This window comes from Felis catus, chromosome B3 (genome assembly GCF_018350175.1).
Source record: "Felis catus isolate Fca126 chromosome B3, F.catus_Fca126_mat1.0, whole genome shotgun sequence".
NCBI lineage: Eukaryota > Metazoa > Chordata > Mammalia > Carnivora > Felidae > Felis > Felis catus.
The window spans coordinates 62,378,482-62,398,488 of NC_058373.1; the positions used below are offsets into that span (position 1 = coordinate 62,378,482).

Genomic DNA, 20,007 nt, shown 5'->3' on the forward strand with positions numbered 1-20,007 from the left:
GCTCGAACCTGTGAACTACATCTTAACCATTTTTAAGTGTACAGTTCAGTAATGTTATGTATACACTTTGTGAAACCAGTCTCCAGAATGCTTTTCATCCTGCAAAACTGCAACTCCATATCCATTAAACAGCTTCCTTTTCTCTTGCTCAGTCTCCTAGAAAACATCATTTCACTTACTGTCTCTATGAATTTGATTACTGTAGGTAATTCCTAAGTAGAATCATAAAGCATTTGTCTTTTTGTGATTGATTTATTTCACCTAGCATAGTGTCCTCTTTACTGCAATGTGTATCAGAACTTCCTTCTTTTTAAAGGCTAATATTCCACTGATACCACATTTGTTTATCCATTCATCTGTCAGTGGACAGTGTCAGTTGCTTCTAACTTTTGGCTACTGTGAATAATGCTGCTATGCCAGAGGTATATCTCACTTCAAGACCCTGCTTTCATTTCTTTTGGGTATATACCCAGAAGTGGAATTACTATCATATGGTAATTCTATTTTGATTTTTTGAGGAACCACCATACTGTTTTCCATAGTGGCTACAACATTTTACATTTCCACCAACAGTATACAAGGTTTCCAATTATTCCACATCCTAGCCAGCACCTGTTGTTTTCTTTATTTTTAAAATTTTTTTAAGTTTATTTATTTATTTTGAGACAGAGCACAAGTGGGGGAGGGGCAGAGAGAGAGAATCCCAAGCAGGCTCTGCACTTACAGTGCAGGGGCTTGAACTCACTGTCAGATCATGACCTGAGCCGAGATCAAGAGTTCCACGCTTAACCAATTACCCTACTCAGGCACTCCATCTTTTTTTTCTTTCTTTCTTTTTTTTTTTTTTGAGAAAGAGATTGAGAGAGCAATTAGGGGAGACAGGCTAAGTTAATCTTTTTAAATTTTTGAAAAATTTTTTAGTTTATTTATTTTTGAGACAGAGTATGAGTGGGGGAAGGTCAGAGAAAGAGGGGGACACAGAATCTGAAGGAGGCTCCAGGCTCAGCACAGAGCCAGAAGCAGGGCTCAAATTAACAGACCGCAAGATCATGACTTGAGCCAAAGTCGGACGCTTAACCAACTGAGCCACCCAGGCACCCCAGGCAAAGTTAATCTTAAGCAGGCTCCACATCCAGCATGGAGTCTGATGTGAGGCTCAGTCTCATGATTATGAGATCATGAGAAATCAAATCAAATCAAATCAAATCAAATCAAGAGTTGAACGGACTTAGCCATCCAGGCATCCCAAAGATTTTATTTTAAGTAATCTCTACACCCAACATAGGAGTTGAACTCACAACTCCAAGATCAAGTCACAAGCTCTACCAACTGAGCCAGCCAGGTACCCCTTCTGTTGTTTTTTACAGTAGCCATAGTAATGGATATGAGCTGATATCTCACTGTGGTTTTGATTTGCACTTCTCTATTAGTGATGCTGAGCATTTTTTCATTATAAAACGCTATTTTTTTCTCTCATTTTCCTTAACAAGAGCAAACATTTTTACTCACATAGATACCAAACACAAAAAGCAAAAGACAGAAACAAACAAAATCCACAGAGACTTTTATTATGTTAATTTTTAGTATTTGAGTGTGTCTTATTATAACAAAGAATCAGGAATGTTCATCCTCTCTGTTAATACCCTAGCAGACACTACAACTGGCCTTGAGCTTACTAGGACAATAATAATGACATAGTAAATACTGAAACTAACAGATACTACTATACTTCTTACTTTAAAAAAAAAAAAGAAGGGGTACCTGAGTGGCTCAGTCCATTAAACCTCCAACTCTTGATTTCGGCTCAGTTCATGATCTCACAGTTCATGAGATCAAAACCTGTGTCAGGCTCTGCGCTGGCAGCATGGAACCTACTTGGGATTCTCTTTCTCTGCCTCTCTCTCTGCCCCTCCCCAGCCCATGCTCTCTCACTCTTTCTCTCTCAAAATAAATAAGCTTTAAAAAAATAATAAAAGGAAAAAGAAAAAGTGAAATTTGTGTGGCATACTGGAAAGAGCACTGAGCTATAAATTAGATTAGAGCTCAAATTTGAAGTCTGCCACTAACTACGTGGACTTGGACAAAAATTTAACCTCTTTGGACCTTATATTTCTCATCTATAAAAAATAAACATTTTTTAAAAAATAAGCAATTGGATTTAAGATTACTGGTGAGGTCCTATTGGTTTTAAAGCTTTAGGAGTCTATGAATCTGTTATTTACTTATTCAATGTTCACTAAGTTTTTAACACACACACACACACACACACACACACACACACACACACACCAGCTCCTGTACTGAGTGATGAAAAAATAATGGTAAAGGAAACAAATATAGCCCCTACTCTATACTGGGAATTATGGTGACAAAGATACTGAAACAAAAAATCTACACAAATATAAAATTCAAAGTGTGATGAGTGTTATGAAGGAAAATTGTATTAAAAAAAAACTAATCTAGCGTAAGAATCAGGAAAGATTACTTTGAGGAAATATATTTGAAACCTGAAGGATCAGTTAAAATTAGTCAGATAAAGCACTGGGTAGAGAGAAAGCCTTGTAGGTAGAATGTATGCAGATGCCCTGAGGCAGGAAAAAGCTTTATGTATTTGAGAAAGATTAGAGAGGCCGAAGTAGAGTGAACATTCAAAATTATATGGTCTCCAAAACTATATGCATTTCATCAGTCAACAAAATGTACTGAAAGTCAACTATACCAGGCAAAATAAATTGAAAAAACACATGATAAAGTACCCACCCTCAAAGAGTTCTCCATTTAGAATAGACATTAGCAGACAATTAGAAGATATCGAGGGATGATTTTTTGAGAGAAGTGATACCAAAATTGAGTCTTAACGGGTAAACAGGAATTACCAAATAAAGAGGGCTACAGATTTATGATAAAGTTTGATAAAATATTAATTGTAGAATCTAAGGGATGACTATATGAGCATTCACTCTAAAATTCCTGCTACTTCTCAAAATGTTTGAAAAAAGTTTTTAATAGAATGTTGGGAAGACAAAGAAGAATGAAGGACTAACCACCTAAATGAAGGAAATATCACATGTAAATTCTTACAGGCTTGACAGTCTGTGTCATGTTTGCAGAACAGTAAGCAATCCTGAATGGTGAGATACATGTGTGACAGTGGCAAGTAAGAAGGTTGGAAAAGTAAATGGAGGTTAAAAATCAAGAGTGCCAGCTTACTCAAGAGTTTGGATTTTAACCTGAGGGTCATGGGATGCTTATTTGTACACATTCAACTAAAAATCATTTATGATGTCTGTCTTCATATAGCTAATAAATTCCTGACTGTTAAAATTATCACTGAAAATAGTCATCTATATAAAGCATTTGCACTACAGACTTACCGGAACTGTTTCATTCCCACCTCTGAGATCCTGAAGAGGACTCCTTGGGGGTTTCAAAATCTAGAAGAATTAGAATTATTCAATAAAATCTGGCATATCCATTAATAATCAGTTCAAGTTATATCATAAGGAGAAAGGTAGATATGTTAAAATTTCTGTGAAAGCCTCTGAAACTCCTCAAATTCATACTGTGCAGTGCTATACTCTGTGGCTGGTTTAAACACTCGGTATCTACTCCCTTCTCCCTGCCCACCCACCTCAATTATTTTGCCTACCTTCATCTCATGTGGTCTGGGTAAGCCCCACCCCAACCCTAGGGTACAACATGTAGCCTTGGTCTATAACAATGTGCACATGATATTCTCTCATCATTAGTGAGCGGTTCAGGAATGAGGACTTGACCTATAACAAGATAATTGAGCCAATATGATTCGATCCTGAGTCTTGTTTTTGTTTTATCTTGAGGAAACAGACACTTTTTCATTTAGGACCTGAAACTGGAAGTTGGGAGAGCTATATGTAGTAATCATTGGGAGAGAGCCTGTCTGACATTGGAGATTATACAGAGGAAGCAATCAGTAGAAAAGTGAGAAAAAAATCCTAGTATTGGTGATATTATTGGAACCCCTGTTAAGTTGTGCTAAAAGTCATCCTTCTGTTTGGATAAATTTTGTGCTAAAATCAGTTTGAGTTGGATTTTTTGTGTCTTACTACACTGTTTAAATATATTTTTTTAAACTTTAGTGCAGTATAATTTACATAGCATACGATTGACAAAATTACTAAGAAATTAATAAAATACAAACTTTAGTATATTTACAGAATTGTGTAACCAATTAAATATTTCAGTCTTTTATCCAGAGAGCAAAGTGGAGCCAGATGGTGATGCTATAGTCAAAATTACTGTGGCACATAGTCATCATTCAAAAAAAAAGGTAACAATTATTAACTTAAATGTTTCTTACTGAGGAATGTCTTCTTCTAAGAGGTCTTTCCATATTGTCACTGAAAAAGGAAAAAAAAATTTACAGACACGTTGATGAAAGACTGAATTTTCAAAAGCCATCATCACAGCATCCTTAAATCCAGCCATCACTTTCAATTAACACATGGCAACACTTTCACTTAGCAAAATTTATATGACATTAAATTCAGTATTTAGAAAGTCAGTGTTTTAAAATACTTATGTGTACTACAAGAATATCTCTTGAAATAACCATGAGTACAACATAATGTACCATATGTACAGAGGTACAATTAAAATTTTTTTTAATGTTTATTTTTGAGAGACAGAGAGAGCACAGACAGGGGAGGGGCAGTGAGGGAAGACACAATTCGAAGCAGGCTCGAAGCTCTGAGTTGTTAGCATAGAGCTCAATGTGGGGCTCAAACCCACGAACCGTGAGATCACGACCTGAGCTGAATTCAGACGCTTAACCGACTGAGCCACCCAGGTGCCCCCCAGAGGTACAATTATAAGATAAATGGGTCATAAACCAAGAGACTCTAGCTCTGGTTTTACTACTGTGTGATTTTTAGAGCGGTTTTGAAAATTAAAATGCCTATGGAGGTCAAACAGATAATTTAGTAAATGCAAGAAAAACAGGCAGTGTTGAGATGATAAAGGAGAGCTCCTGCTTAATCTAATGGTCACAGTCATGACTCTGATCAGGTTAGTGGTTGCCACAAGAATATAAGCCCAGTGTTGCTACACTCAATTTTTCAAGAGAAAATTTTAGAAACTATTCCAAAATGGTAAAAACAATGTTTAAGGGAAAAAAAAAAAAAGAAGTGTGTAGGCTATAAACACGCCACCAATTTGTGATGCCAATTTTAGACCAATCACTTCATTTCCTTGGGCCTTAATTTTCCCATCCTTAAATTGAAGGGATGGGAGGTGGTCTCTAAAGTCCCTCTTAATTTTGACCCTAGATATATAGACACAAAGATAAGGCAAAGAGAGCTATGACTTTGTAACATTTACTTCTTTTCCTTGGAGCAAAATGGAAAAAGATTTCAGAAGTTATCAGTTGTTCTTACTAATAGGAAAAGTATCTTTCTCTGACAGAATTTAACATTTTTAGTTACACTGCATGAACTTACTTTTCTTCATTAGCTTCTGAAGACATCCCATCCATTTTTTGAAGAAAATCTTTTTCTGAAACAAATATACAACATTAGAAAAGGTGAGAAAGAAAGACAAGAAATTAAAAACTATGACGAGATTAATAGCAAAGTTGTGACTTCAGAATTACTCTCTGGGGGAAGACCAAAAAAAGGGAAGCAAAAGCTATACAATGAGGCTATAAAACAAGAGAAATTTTGAGTTTAAACTACCCCTTTATAATTAATACTCCTGGATACTTCTCATATTCAAGATAAAATCAGTGACTAACTTTGATTGGGATGAGATGGGTATTAATATTTCAAATAAAAATTCACCTTAGTTATAAGAATTTGTGGATTATATAATAATTCAATCCCCAAATGAAATCAATTAGGTATCAAAATACATAATATACATATTTATGTTATGAAAATTCAACTGTGAGTACTTAGCAAAAAATCTTTAAGACATGAAAATAACATTTAAAAAGTGTAGCTGAGGGGAGCCTGGGTGGCTCAGTTGGTTGAGCACTGACTTCGGCTAAGGCCATGATCTAATGGTTCATGAGTTTGAGCCCTGCATGGGGGCCACTGCTGTCAGTGCAGAGCCCGCTTCAGATCCTCTGTCCCCTTCTCTCTCTGCCCCTCCCCCATTTGCACATTCTCTCTCTAAAATATAAATAGCAAAAAATAAAATAAAAAGTGTAGCTGATTATGCTTATAATTCCACTCAATGAATATTTCTCTTTCCAAAAGTGAAATAAGAGACATAAGCTGAAGTTTCCTCAACTGGTCTTAGTTCCTATCTACACATAACTATACTAAATGCATTAACTTTATTTTATTATTATTATTATTATTATTATTTATTTTATTTTTTTTTAATTTTTTTTTCAACGTTTATTTATTTTTGGGACAGAGAGAGACAGAGCATGAACGGGGGAGGGGCAGAGAGAGGGAGACACAGAATCGGAAACAGACTCCAGGCTCTGAGCCATCAGCCCAGAGCCTGACGCGGGGCTCGAACTCACGGACCGCGAGATCGTGACCTGGCTGAAGTCGGACGCTTAACCGACTGCGCCACCCAGGCGCCCCTATTATTATTTATTTTAGAGAAGTGTGTGTGCATGCACAGGAGAGGGGCAGAGGGAGGGGGAGGGAGAGGGAGAGAGGGAGAGAGGGAGGGAGGGAGGGAGGGGGGGAGAGAGAGAGAGAGAGAGAGAGAGAGAGAGAGAGAGAGAGAGAATCCTAACCACGCTCCACACTCAGCACGGAGACCAACAAGGGGCTGTATCCCATGACCCCAGGATCATGACCTGAACCAGGATCATGACCTGAGCCGAAACCATGAGTAGGACGCTCAACCAACAGAGCCAGTCAGGCACCCTATGCATTAACTTTAGAACCTCACCTCTGTGTAAGAAAAAATTCTACTGCAGACTTCAGAGAACAGAATAGAACATATTTTACCCAACAGTATTAGCATTTCTACCACATCATTACCATATATATAAACTATTCCATCAAAGTTCTTATTTTAGAAGTAAAACAAAAGAAAACACCAAAAAAACCCAGATACTTAAAAGATATTTTACATGCTTTCATCATATATAACAAAAGCCAAGTTAAGGGACAATAGCTCATAATGAATCTGAACTTCAAACTGAAACAAAAATCTGCTTCTTTTTTAATATCAATTTATTCAATTAGCTGTCAATATAGCAAGATGATGGGCATCTATTAGAATTTGATTTCAGACCCTCTCCTTTCATCCTCCATAACTTTCTCAGTTTGTTTATCCATTCTTCTGGTTTCACTTACTCCTGCTCACATATAATACCCATACCTACTTACAATATTTTTAGAAGTTGATTTTTCAAGATAATTTTTTAAAAATAGCAGCCCCCTGCACTTCACTATTCTCCTTAAAAGCAACCACTTTTACCATTTTAGGGTAATTATTTTGTATTTAATGAAAGCTCTTACTTGCAAACATCTCCATCTCACATACACACCCACCCCCACACCAAATAAGTACAGTACCAGAAAGGAAATATCACATGCCAATTTCAGCACCATAAATATAAAAATCCTTAATAGATAGCACAAAGAAGCCAACAATTTGTAAAGAGAATAATACATCTTAGTCATATTGGTTTTATTCCGGTAATGCAAAACTTGCTCAACATTAGAAAATCAACTTTACAATTTGCCATACCAACAGATCAAATGGAAAAATCATAAGATCATCTCAGATGAAAAAAGTTTGACTTTAACATCCTTTCATGTTTAAAAAAAGAAGAGCCTAACAAACTAGGAAGAGAGGATAAATTCCTTAATCTAACAAGCCATATCTATTTAAAAAACCAACAGCATACATCAACTTAATGGTGAAACTGAATATTTCCCTCTGGGATTAAACAAGTAGGACACCTATTTCCAATTCTGTTATTCACAAAATCTTAGTAGTTCTATTTCCAATATATATCCCACATGCATTATATATATCCAAATACATTCACTTGTATCTTTGGTGCCCCCAACATAGTTCAAGCTACAATTACCTCATGTAAACTATTGCAAAATGCACCTAATGGTCTCCCTACTTTCATTCTGATCCCCCATAGTCCCTTATTTACATAGACAGTTATCTTTTTTTTTTTTAAGCTTTATTTATCTTGAGAGAGATAGAGGCTGTGTGAAGGGGGGAGGGGAGAGGAGGTAGAGGGGGGGTGGAGAGAGAGGGAAGGAGGGAGGGAGGGAGAGGGAGGGGGAGAGAGAGAGAGAGAGAGAGAGAGAGAGAGAGAGAGAGAGAGAGAATATCCCAAGCAGGCTCCATGCTGTCAGTGCAGCAGTGCACAGCCCAACCTAGGGCTTGTTCCCATGAACCGTGAGATCATGACCTGAGCCGAAACCAAGAGATAGTGGCTTAACCAACTGAGCCACCCAAGTACCCTGACAGTTATCTTCTTAAACGTAAGTTACATCTAAGAGACTCACCTACTTAAAACCCTTCAATGGCTTCCCATAGTACTGAGAATAAACTCTTCACCAGGATTTACAAAGCTCTACAAGATCTGGTCTCCACCTTCCTCTCAGACTTCACACTTCACCTGATGCTACTGTCTTCCTCACTATGCTAGCCACATTGGCATTTCCATTCCTGCACACACAAAGCTCTTTCCTGAGCCACTGAATTTATATTTGTTATTCTCTTTTGGCAAAAAAAGCCACGAAAAGCACCCTTTGTAGCATTGTGTATGTCTCTTTTGTAGCATTACCACAACTACAATTTAAAAGTCTGTTACATAAAGTAATTATTCCTGTTACTTCCCCAAACTACCTATGACCCATTAATAAACCCTATGAGAATAAGGCTGGTGTCTCTTACCCTCACTATTATATTCTGAGAAACTAGCACGTGCTTTGTACATAATAGGAGCTCAATAAATATTTGAATGAGTAATTAAGAAACAATTCTTTTAAGTTACCTCTACCATCAATGACTTCCATAGTTTTTCTCCTTTTGAGAATATTTTTAAATTCAGTGACACATTCAAAATTCACAGAGGGGTGCCTGGGTGACTCAGTCGGTTAAGTGTTGGCCTTTGGCTCTGGTCATCATCTTATGGGTTCGTGAATTCAAGTCCCACATGGGGCTCTGTGCTGACAGCTCAGAGCCTGGAGCCTGCTTCAGATTCTGTGTCTCCCTCTCTCTCTACCCCTCCCCAACTCACACTCTGTCTCTCTAGCAAGAATAAATATAAACATTTTTTTAAATGTTTAAATAAAAAAACCAAAATTCACAGATAAAAATATTAAATACTATAAAATCAAGATCACCTAAACATCTTCACTGTTTGAAATAGTCCTATCTAACCTGCAGAACTACTGGTCTGAAGCACTTAATTAAATGAGATTCAAAGCTTATTTAGGTCCTCCTTTAAAAAAAAATTGTTATATAACTGTAAGTTCCACTTTCAACAGAAATAGGTACCCCAGATCATGTTAAGCTTCATTTATAAAATGCTGTTATGGTTGAACTCTTTATTGCTCTCACATTAACTAATTATTGATTGGTTGTAAAAGTGTGCACCTGGCACCCAAGGGTGCTACAGCATACTCACAGAAGTGTCCTAGGATTTTAAATTTTTGAGAGAAACAGCAATTCTTGACATCTGTCGGGCACCATGAATACTACTTATTCAAAAAAGTACCCATTTGTATTACATTAGTTTTGATAACATATTATTGCCAAGTTGGATTTTTGGCAGTTACTATGATATGAAGCACATATTTTTTATCAACATGGTACAGGAGACGAGGGTGGCAGTGTCCAGTATGATTCCAAGATTTGAGAAGTTGTGTAGTGTTCAACAGGCAAACATATCCAATTAGTAAATAATTGAGATTACTTAAGAAGAAAATATATTATCTTTTCCTTCAATTTATGCATATTATTTTTTTTTTTCAAATGGCTACTAAGCAGTTAGGACATAAATTTATTACAACTTAATTTTTTAAGTTGTTTGGACCTAATGACTTAATAAATGGAACTATTATGTGTTTTTTGTTTTTTGTGTGTGTTTGTTGTTGTTGTTTTTTGACCTTCGGGCACCTTGAGCCAAAAAAGTTTGGTAATTACTAGTCTAATCCAGAGGTGTGCAAACTACAGCTACTGGGCCAAAGGAGCCCTTATATGAGTGTTTTTTCTTACATTTTCAATGGGTTGTAGAAGACAAAAGAAAAAGAACACAAAACAAAAAACAAAGAACATGCAACAGAGGCCATGCTGGTGACCAGGTGACACGTAGACTGCAAAACGTGAAATATTTTCTATCTGGCGCTTTGCCTACTCCTGCATTTACACTACCAATACCTAGAGTTAAGGTATTCCATGGTGTCCACTAATACAGGCTCTAGACTTGTGCTGTCCAATACAATAGCTATTTAAATTTCTATAAAATAGAAAATTCGGTTCTTCACTCACAGTGGCCACATTTCAGGCATTCAGTTGTCATTTGTGACTAATGGTAACCATGTTGGGCAGCACAAATCTAAAACCTTACCATTATCACTGAAAGCTTTATTGGACAGCATTATCAATATCTAGAGCATCTTCTATGCTCTTATTTAGCATCAAACACGTCATTGATACTACCATTCCAAACATTGTATCTGTGTCATCTTGTATACATTTCCAGCCATTCATTCACGCAGTTAAAAAGAATTATACTGGGGCGCCTGGGTGGCGCAGTCGGTTAGGCTTCCGACTTCAGCCAGGTCACGATCTCGCGGTCCGTGAGTTCGAGCCCCGCGTCAGGCTCTGGGCTGATGGCTCGGAGCCTGGAGCCTGTTTCCGATTCTGTGTCTCCCTCTCTCTCTGCCCCTCCCCCGTTCATGCTCTGTCTCTCTCTGTCCGAAAAATAAATAAACGTTGAAAAAAAAATTAAAAAAAAAAAAGAATTATACTGCTTTGAACCCACCCTTTAATTAGCAAAATTTTAGGCCGACTCAACTCTGCAAAGCATCCTTCTCTACAAGTTCCACCTCATATGCCCCTTTCTCCACAAAGCCTCCTTTAGTCTCCAGGGCCTAAAGCATCCAATAAGCTTTCCCCTTTCCGGGCTCCCATACCACCTTACAATTTCCTATCATCCTTTACATTGTCTTGTATTCTAAATATTTGTGTACATTAATCATTTCCCTTTCTGGACTGTGTGTAAACTCCTCCAGATTAGGGACTCTGCATCATTCGCTCCTGGCCCTAGCACAAGACAAGGAACCCAATAAATATCTGAGGAATTCGGGGGATCCAATTCAACGGAAGTGAAAAGCTCTGCTCTGGTTTTCTCTGTCGTATCTCTACAACTTTATCTCTAAAAATCCAATTGGCAATACTGTTTTGAGAAATTTTTTTCTTAAACTCTATTACTGAGATAAGCAGCAAGAAAACGGGGGTTTAACTCCGAGCTACAAACGACACAGGGAGATTTGCCAAAACTCGTCTGCGGCGTACTGATACTGGCTTTATTTGTTAATGTTCTTGTTAGCGCATGAAACCGAATGTCTGCTCAGTGCTGCTAGCACACGGATCAGACACTGCAAATAAACTACGACCAGTCGAGCACTTAAAACCACCCATCGCTGTCACTTCATTTATAGCTACGAAAAGACAGAGTGGGAAATACAAACCGCCGGGAGTCGCAGGGAGCGAGGAAGAGTCCGGGAGCGCTGACAGAAGAGATGGCCAGGCGGGGCGCCGCGGACCCGCAATCCGAGCAGGCCCGACGGGCCCAGGTGTGGAGGGAGAAGTGCTAGGGAGGAGAAAGGCGCACAAAGTGCAAGCCCGGGTGAGCAAAGGACCCCCAAGCAGGCAGAAACTTCTACTCCCGGCCCAGCGCTTTCGGAGGCCGCCAAGGAAGAGGGAGGGAGCGTCCCCACCTCCGACCGCCGGGCCTTCAGAGCGCCCAGAAAAAACCTAAAGCCTCCGCCACGGAACCCCGGAACGAAAGAATCATTCTCTTTACCCACCGCAGTCCAACTGCTTGACAAATGCTCCTCAGACTTTTTTGGGGTCCGCGCGCTCCTCAGAAAGAGCCCGCAGCCACCCACCAACTTCACCTCACAACGCCCCGACTGCCTCGGTGAGGTATTCAAATCTAACCGCCTAGCTACTGCACATGCGCAAAGCTGCTCTCCGCGTCGGCTCCGCCCCTTAGGCTCCGGAACAACCCAGTACCCGACTCCTTTAAGCAAACTTCTTTCCCAGTCTGTGTATCAGTTTTACTTCTTTCGAGGTTATCTCGTTTTCAATCGAATTTTCCTTGGTCCCTCCCCATTGTAGATCCCTCACATTACGGGAGCAGCCATCTTCTTTTGATTCTTTGCTATAACAATATCGGATCTTTGTTTCCGTACAAAATGGCGGCTTCCATAACATTGCGTCATATCCCCCTAGTATTACTCCCTATAGCTACCAGGAAGCACTAGGCTTCTGGGACGAGGTGGCCGAGTGGTTAAGGCGATGGACTGCTAATCCATTGTGCTCTGCACGCGTGGGTTCGAATCCCATCCTCGTCGGACGCAGCTTTTTTTTTGCCTCGGACTGACATGAATTTATGCAAGTGAAAATAGTTGATAATTCCAGTTACGGATTTACTAGTCAATTTATTCTGGCGTCACCAATGTCAGGCTTGGCCAAAAGCTGTCCTTTGGAGCACTCTAACCTCACAGATAAAGAAGACAGGGAAAGAAACATTCCAGAACACATGTGTGCTTGATTTAGTTTCTTTTTATATGAAACAAGCAACAGTGCATGGAATTCTACCGTTATTGCCATCCCTATATATTCCAATGCTGGTCTGCTCCGTCTTAATTAACCTAGCTTCTGAGTGAGGGAGTTTAATTGCTATAAACTCTTACCCCAAGGTACCTGTCCTTGCTAGGAAATACCTGGTTTCACTGCAAAAGCCACTTGGAGGCACAGTGTTGAAGATTCTCTTCCAGCTCCCAGCAGGCTGCATGTGCTCAAGAAAAGTATACACTGGGAAACATTAAAAAGATGTTGACAACATATGGAACCTTGGCAGTATCTAGAAGCCAGAGAGTGAAGACCTGAAACACGGCTACCTTCCCAGAGAAGAAAGTGTTAAACTCTCTCTCAGATTTAAGCTGAGAGGGAGGCACAGGGGAGAGAAAAAGAATAGAGGGGTTCTCCTCTTCAAAGGTCATCAGGCAGATTTATTCAACTCATATTTAGCCTTTGTTTATCCTCTATTTATTATCTACAGGCGCCACAATGAATTACATCACTTTAACTCATCATAACCCTATGATCATGATAGACATTTTTATTACTCCTTTTTACAGATGAGTACACTGAAAGATAAGTTTGTCGGAGGCTATACAGCTTCTGTAACTGTGTAAGAAAGGGCAGTATAACCCAAGTCTGTCGAACTCCGGTGGGTCTTAATCAGCATCCAATACCACGACAGAGATTAGTATTTAGTGCTCATTAATCCCTTGCAGAAATGATTTACATGTTCTCTCTCTCACAAGGCTGAGGACGCTGTATAGTGCCACAGAACCTGGCACCTGGCTGGTGCTTCCGCAAGGTTTGCAGCACTGAGAGTGGAAGGCAGAAGCCCCTGCTCTGCTGGCACCACTGGTTCCTCCCTCCTTAAATCCAAATCCCCTGGGAATGTTGATGCCTCCCTGAGTTGAGGGCTTTGGCTCACCCCTGCAACTGTCTTCAGTCTTGCTCTTTCAATCCATTCACCACCCTGCTGTTAAGAAAGGTTTTCGGTCTGATTTCCACACACTCATAAAGTGTCTATGGATAGAATTCAATTGGTTATTTGGTTGGAGGAAAAAATACGTCTTTATTTTCACTAATCTATCATTGAAAGCACTGCCTTCAGTAAAGGTAAGCAACAAACTACAGTAATATTAACGTTGCCTGTGATTTTGTTACCAAGAGAAATCACAGATATTTTAATAATTTTTTTATATCCCCTTACATGCTCATAACTATTTCAAAATAATAGTTATTACACTTGCCAATACATCTTGTAATGTTACACATTCCTGAAGGTACATACATTATTATATTATTGTAACACAGATTTTAAAAATATTTTGATAATTGTATTCCAACAGAACTGTTGCCTTTGAATTCCAACAAACTTAATTTTACACATTTAACATTTATTTATTTTTGGGACAGAGAGAGACAGAGCATGAGCAGGGGAGGGGCAGAGAGAGAGAGAGACACACACACACAGAATCTGAAACAGGCTCCAGGCTCTGAGCTGTCAGCACAGAGCCCAATGGGAGGCTTGAACTCACGGACCACAAGATCATGACCTGAGCCGAAGTCGGACGCTTAACCAACTGAGCCACCCAGGCGCCCCTGAAGAGACTTTTCTAAAGCACCGTGAAGATACTGACCTTAACCTGAACTAGGCCTTTCTCTCTCTACACAGATGCTGTTCCCACTCCTCTCCCTGGAACATGTTCCTACTCCCCTGTACCTCCTTCCAATTCACCCCTGCCTGGCTGGCTCCTGCTCCTCCTTCAGATCTCAGCTTAGACATCATCCACATCAACCAGCCTCCCCCTTGCCCTGCAACCTGCAGCTCCTTCTTGGATTCCCTGCAACTGGACCCTGTGCTCTCTCTCTTGCTGTTGGGCCTTTGCACTCCTACTAGTTGCTACTGTAACTCCCTGGGTTTCCCCCAGGACTTGCCAGACAGTTTTTAAATTGCCCATTAGGACTGCAACCTCTCTAAAGATTGGCAAACCTGCATCATTTCTCTGAGTTCTGCCTGCTTCTGGCAGTGACCAGTGCCTATGGAAAACTGATAGTCTATTCATGAGTCCAGTCTGTACAAATAAAAAGCAAGCGGATTGCTTTCCCAAAGGAAAATCTTCAGCTGTAGAAATCCTGATAATACAAGGCACTGAAAGTGTCTGGAGAAAAAAAAAAATGTGAGTGGAGGCTCACTTTTCCAGTCTTCAGTTCTTTACCTGTTTTCATGCTTAGTTCATTGTGGTTTCTTTCATATGAAATTGCAGCGATACTCGCCATGACAATCCCAGTTTTTGCATTTTCTATAATCTCTTGACCTGTAAGAACTGTGCCTATTTTAACTTTTTCTAAGAGAATCAAAAGAATCAAAAACGTCCCAGATTATTTAAAGGGCCACGATGGGCGCTGAGAAGGGCGGGGACGGGGGCGGGTGGACCTTGGGTTAGCAACGGAAAAATAAATTTGTAGTACATCAGTAAAAGAGTTAGAGGCGCCATCTACTGGCGCAACTGCAACTGCAAGACTTGGACAAGGGACTTCTGCAGGAATGCCTCCTACCTTTGGAAAGATCCCCCCATCACTCCCAGAAATTTGTCAATACACCACAGGTCAGGGAGACCATTCTCTATCAACACCGGGGTTCTTCTTCACAAGGCCTATCCTGAACTGTTGCAGGACTCCTCAACCGCTGGAAGAACACAAGAGAAAAAATCATTGCACAGTCAAAAGCACTGCCAAGATATTTCAGCTCTTTTACTTTTCAGTGCCAGGGAGTGGGTCTTCATTCTCCAAATCCAGTTTCAGGAAAACCCACTCTCTTCAAGAATGAGGTGCTCTGGGAAGGACTGTCCGGTGTTTAGTTGGTGACAGGACAGAGGTTTGAAGGAAGAACTGAAACCAAATGAAAAAAAAATTTTTTTTTTGGTGTGCCTCCACTTTATTAACTCTTGCAAGGAAAACCCAGACCTTGAGCTGCAGGGCTCACAAAGATTGGTTTGGAGAGCCAGGCAATGACAAGAAGTGAGTTTAGTCTGTTCCTCACCATTAGGAAGTATGGTCTCACTGGAGAACCAGTTATAGGAAAACAGTCATGACAAGGCCTGAAGAAGTTCGAGAGTAAATCTAGGTATTCTCTGTGCCTGCAACACCAACCAGAAACATTTTTCTTTGCTCAAATAATTCCCTGAGCTGCATGCTATTATGTGAAAGCATCCCTCTTGCTATAACAGCTTCTGGGAATGCCTCCTGAGTTGAAAACTAAATAATGTTTTCATATGGAAGATTAATAGAGCAAAAACTGAAAGTTTTTAGTAACCTGATGATAAAACTCAGTTTATAGTAACCTTGCTTAGGAAGGACAACGTGAATAAATGCCAATAGACTAGGGGAACAACACTTGCTCTATCCCCTTGCTTTGTGTCTTCTGCAGAGGTAGCTATGGATAATTAGCAAACAACAACCAGTTACACCTTTCCTTCCCATCACATTGAGGAGGAACAATGCCCCAGATTTCTAAAAAATTTCTTAATGTTTATTTATTTTTTAGAGAGAAAGGGAGAGAGGGAGAGTGTGCATGTGTGAGCCGCGGAGGGATGGGGAGAGGGAAGCAGAGGGAGGACAGAGGATCCAAAGTGGGTTCTGTGCTGACAACAGAGAGCCCAACCTGGGGCTCGACCTCAGGAACCATGAGATCTCAAACTCAGGAACCATGAGATCATGACCTGAGCCAAAGGTGGAAGCCTAATTGACTGGGCTACCCAGGCACCTCCAGATTTCTAAATTTCTAAATTTCCATGCGAAATCTTCCAGAAAGTAGTAAAACTGGATCAAATCCAACTCTAAAAGTGCAAGTTAATGGACGAAAGCAAGACCTGGGAATGTGACCAATGACTCCATGGACTTAGCAACAGGAGCAATCATTGTTTTTTTAATTGTGATACTATAGGGCAGTAAGTTACTTTTTGTTTTTTTGTTAAGATTTTTAAAAGTTTATTTATTTATTTTGAGAGAGAGAGAAAAAGAAAGAGAGAGAATCCCAAGCAGGCTCCTCACTGTCAGTGCAGAGATCATGATCTGAGCCAAAATCAAGAGTCAGATGCTTAACCCAACTTAATCACCCAGGCACATGCCCCTGGGGCATTAAGTTTTTTGTTTCTCTTTGGGTCATTGATTTTGAGCATTTTTTCCCCTTTGGCTTTTTCAAAGATTCTGATTTTCTTTTCTTTTTTTATTTTAATTTTTTAATTAATTATTTATTGAGAGAGAGAGAGAGAGAGAGAGAGAGAGAGAGAGAGAGAGAGAAAGAGACAGAGTGTGAGCAAGAGAGGGTCACAGAGAGAGAGAGGGAGACACAGAATCTGAATGAAGCAGGCTCCAGGCTCTGAGCTATCAGCACAGAGCCGGATGCGGGGCTCGAACTCACAGTGAGATCGGACCTGAGCCAAAGTTGGACGCTTAACCGACTGAGCCACCCAGGCGCCCCAAAGATTCTGATTTTCTTGAAATTCTTTTTTTGTTTTTTTTTTTCAGTAGGCTTCAGGCCCAGCGCAGAGCCTGATGTGGGGCTTGAACTCACGACTCTGAGATTAAGACCTGAGCTGAAACCAACAGTCAGACTATCAACCAACTAAGACACCCAGGTGCCCTGATTTTCTTGAAATTCTTATCTAAATGTTTTGATTTATCTTTATCAGTTCCTTTAGTAAATATTTAGAAGTGTTACTGATGGACAAATGAAGGCTGCACTTGTTCTGAATTATGACAGCATACTGAGTGATTAAAATGGACTATTAAGAGAGACAAAGTCATCTCAATTATTAACTTTCTGTTGATAACTAATATAGCTATGGATTTAGAATTCTGATTTTTTTTAAAGTATTTTACACATTCATTTTTTAAGAGACAGAGATAGAGCATGAGCAGGGGAGGGGCAGAGAGGGAGGGGGACACAGAATCCAAAGCAGGCTCCAGGCTCTGAGCTGCCAGCAGAGAGCCCCATGCGGGGCTCAAACCCACAAACTGTGAGATCATGACCTGAGCTGAAGTCAGACGCTTAACCGACTGAGCCACCCAGGCGCCCCTAGAATTCTGATTTTTAAATTCTTGAGTGGCAGAGAAACTACATATGAATGTGAAAAAAGAAGTTTTTTGGGACACCTGGGTGGCTCAGTCAGTTAAGTAACCAACTTTGGCTCAGGTCATGATCTCCCGGTCCATGAGTTCGAGCACCGCATTGGGCTCTGTACTGACAGCTCAGAGCCTGGAGCCTGTTTCAGATTCTGTGTTTCCCTCTCTCTGACCCTCCCCCGATCATGTTCTGTCTCTCTTTGTCTCAAAAATAAATAAAATTTAAAAAAAAAAAAGAACTTTTTTTCTAACTTTTAAAAAGTTGAGGGGTGCCTGGCTGGCTCAGTTGGTGGAGCATGAGACTCTTGATCTCAGGGATGTGAGTTTTTGAGCCCCACAATGTATGTAGAGACTACAAATAAAATCTTGGCACCTGGGTGGCTCAGTTGGTTAAGCATCTGACTTCGGCTCAGGTTATGATCTCACTGTTGGTGAGTTTGAACCCTGCATTGGGTGAGCATGAGCCCTGCTTCAGGTGAGCCCTGCTTCTCTCTCTCTCTCTCTCTCTCTCTCTCTCTCTCTCTCTCTCTCTCTCTCTCTGTCTGCCCTTCACACACTTGTGCCCTGTCTCTCTCAATATGAATGAATGAATGAATGAATGAACGAATGAATGAATGAATAAGAAAATCTTTTTTAAAAAGTTGAAATGGATCCTTGACAATGGTTTCTGTGTACTTACTGAAAGGATCATTGCCAATAAAGTCTCCCTTCAATGACTGTCAGCAGTCATTTTTCGTGTAACCTAACAAGTAACAGAGGCAGCCGTTATTTCAGCATCATGGGCTAAACAGAATTGTCTTGTAGTTCTGGAGACTAAAAGTCTGAAATCAAGGTGCCAACAGGGCTGTGAGGGTGAATCTGTTCCACAATATTTTCCTAGCTTCTGGTGGTTTGCTGGCAATTCTTGGCATTCCTTGGCTTGTAAAATTCTTAATCCTTACAATTTTGCCTTGATTTTGATTCTGGAAAACTTAGCACTTAGGATCAGATACCAAGCTATTCTCTTTAAATTCTCAACCTACCTTAACTTCAACATTTAGAATGTTAGAAAGTTTATAGGAAAAAAGAACCAGAAAAATTGTATCATTTATTATTTTCTTGAATTAGTGAAGTATTTTCAAGAATCTGTGTCTAAGATGCCATGATATGAAGTGTTAGGAAATGCAAGGCACAGAGCTCTCTTTATGTCTGAAAGTATGCCAGATCTAGAACACAAAAGCCATAAACTGCTTTTAGATCCCTGTTCTTTTATGATAAAGAGCAGTGTTTGAATCTGCTAAGGCATATTAAAGTGGTCACTTTCACAAATGATTATATATTCCTTCTCATATTCTCTCAAATACCAGACATATAGAGTTCGCTTTCTACCCCTGGTGAGAGTGCCCGATGGCCTAGGCATGTGGGAGTGGTACCACCAGCTACACAGAGGTCAAATAGACCTTAGGAGTTAAGCGGTGGGGGACTAAAAGAGGAGGGTCACTATTTCAGAGATAACCAAAGGTTAAACAAAGAGACAAAAAGAAGTATTTTACTAACATTTTTTATATTTTTTATTTTGAAAGATATTATACAGTGACGCAATACGTATATACGTAATATACTGTGTATTCAATTTAAAGGAACAATAATAAAACCAATGCCATGTTAACATGACCCAGCTTAAGAAACAGAACATTAACAGCGCCTTTGAAGCTTCCTGTGTGCCCCTCCCTGCTGGAATCCTCCCACCAGAGATAACTACTAAATTTGGTGTTAATCATGCTCTTGCTTTTCTTAAGCAAATATACATGTATATATCCCTAAAAATTTGTCTTACTTGTTTTTGAATTTTATATAAATGGAATCATATTATATTCATTTATCTGTGACTTCTTCCATTCAACATTATTTTATCCATATAGTTCATTCACTTTCACTGTTCCTAAATATACAATTGTCTGAATATACAATTAGATATCCATTCTCTTATGGATAGGTATTTTGGTTGTCTCCAGTTTTTTGCTATTACAAGAATGCTGCTGTGAATATTCCCACACATGTCTCCTGTGGTACGTGTGCAAATGTTTCTCTGGTTACATAAGTAGAAGT

General features: G+C 39.7%; 1 protein-coding gene and 1 non-coding gene across 7 annotated transcripts in view; one reads left to right on the forward strand and one right to left on the reverse strand.

Annotated features, from left to right (window-relative positions):
- KNL1 (kinetochore scaffold 1) overlaps window positions 1-12,372 on the reverse strand; it is a 67,630-nt gene extending 55,258 nt beyond the window's left edge. Inside the window, exons 1-5 of one of the 6 annotated variants that reach the window (XM_045059525.1) lie at window positions 12,015-12,372; window positions 11,676-11,797; window positions 5,478-5,532; window positions 4,340-4,379; window positions 3,375-3,434 (exon numbers count right to left, since the gene is read on the reverse strand). In XM_045059525.1, the coding sequence (XP_044915460.1) occupies window positions 3,375-3,434; window positions 4,340-4,379; window positions 5,478-5,512 (135 nt within the window). In that variant the 5' untranslated portion in view covers window positions 5,513-5,532; window positions 11,676-11,797; window positions 12,015-12,372. Of the gene's footprint in view, window positions 1-3,374; window positions 3,435-4,339; window positions 4,380-5,477; window positions 5,533-11,675; window positions 11,798-12,010 lie in introns of all 6 variants that reach the window. The other 5 variants (XM_045059526.1, XM_045059527.1, XM_011283064.4 and 2 more) reach the window with 5 other exon arrangements.
- A 109-nt stretch (window positions 12,373-12,481) lies between these two features.
- On the forward strand, window positions 12,482-12,563 carry TRNAS-GCU. The gene has a single exon. It is a non-coding gene; the product is annotated as a tRNA-Ser (tRNA).
- The last annotated feature ends 7,444 nt before the right edge of the window (window positions 12,564-20,007 follow it).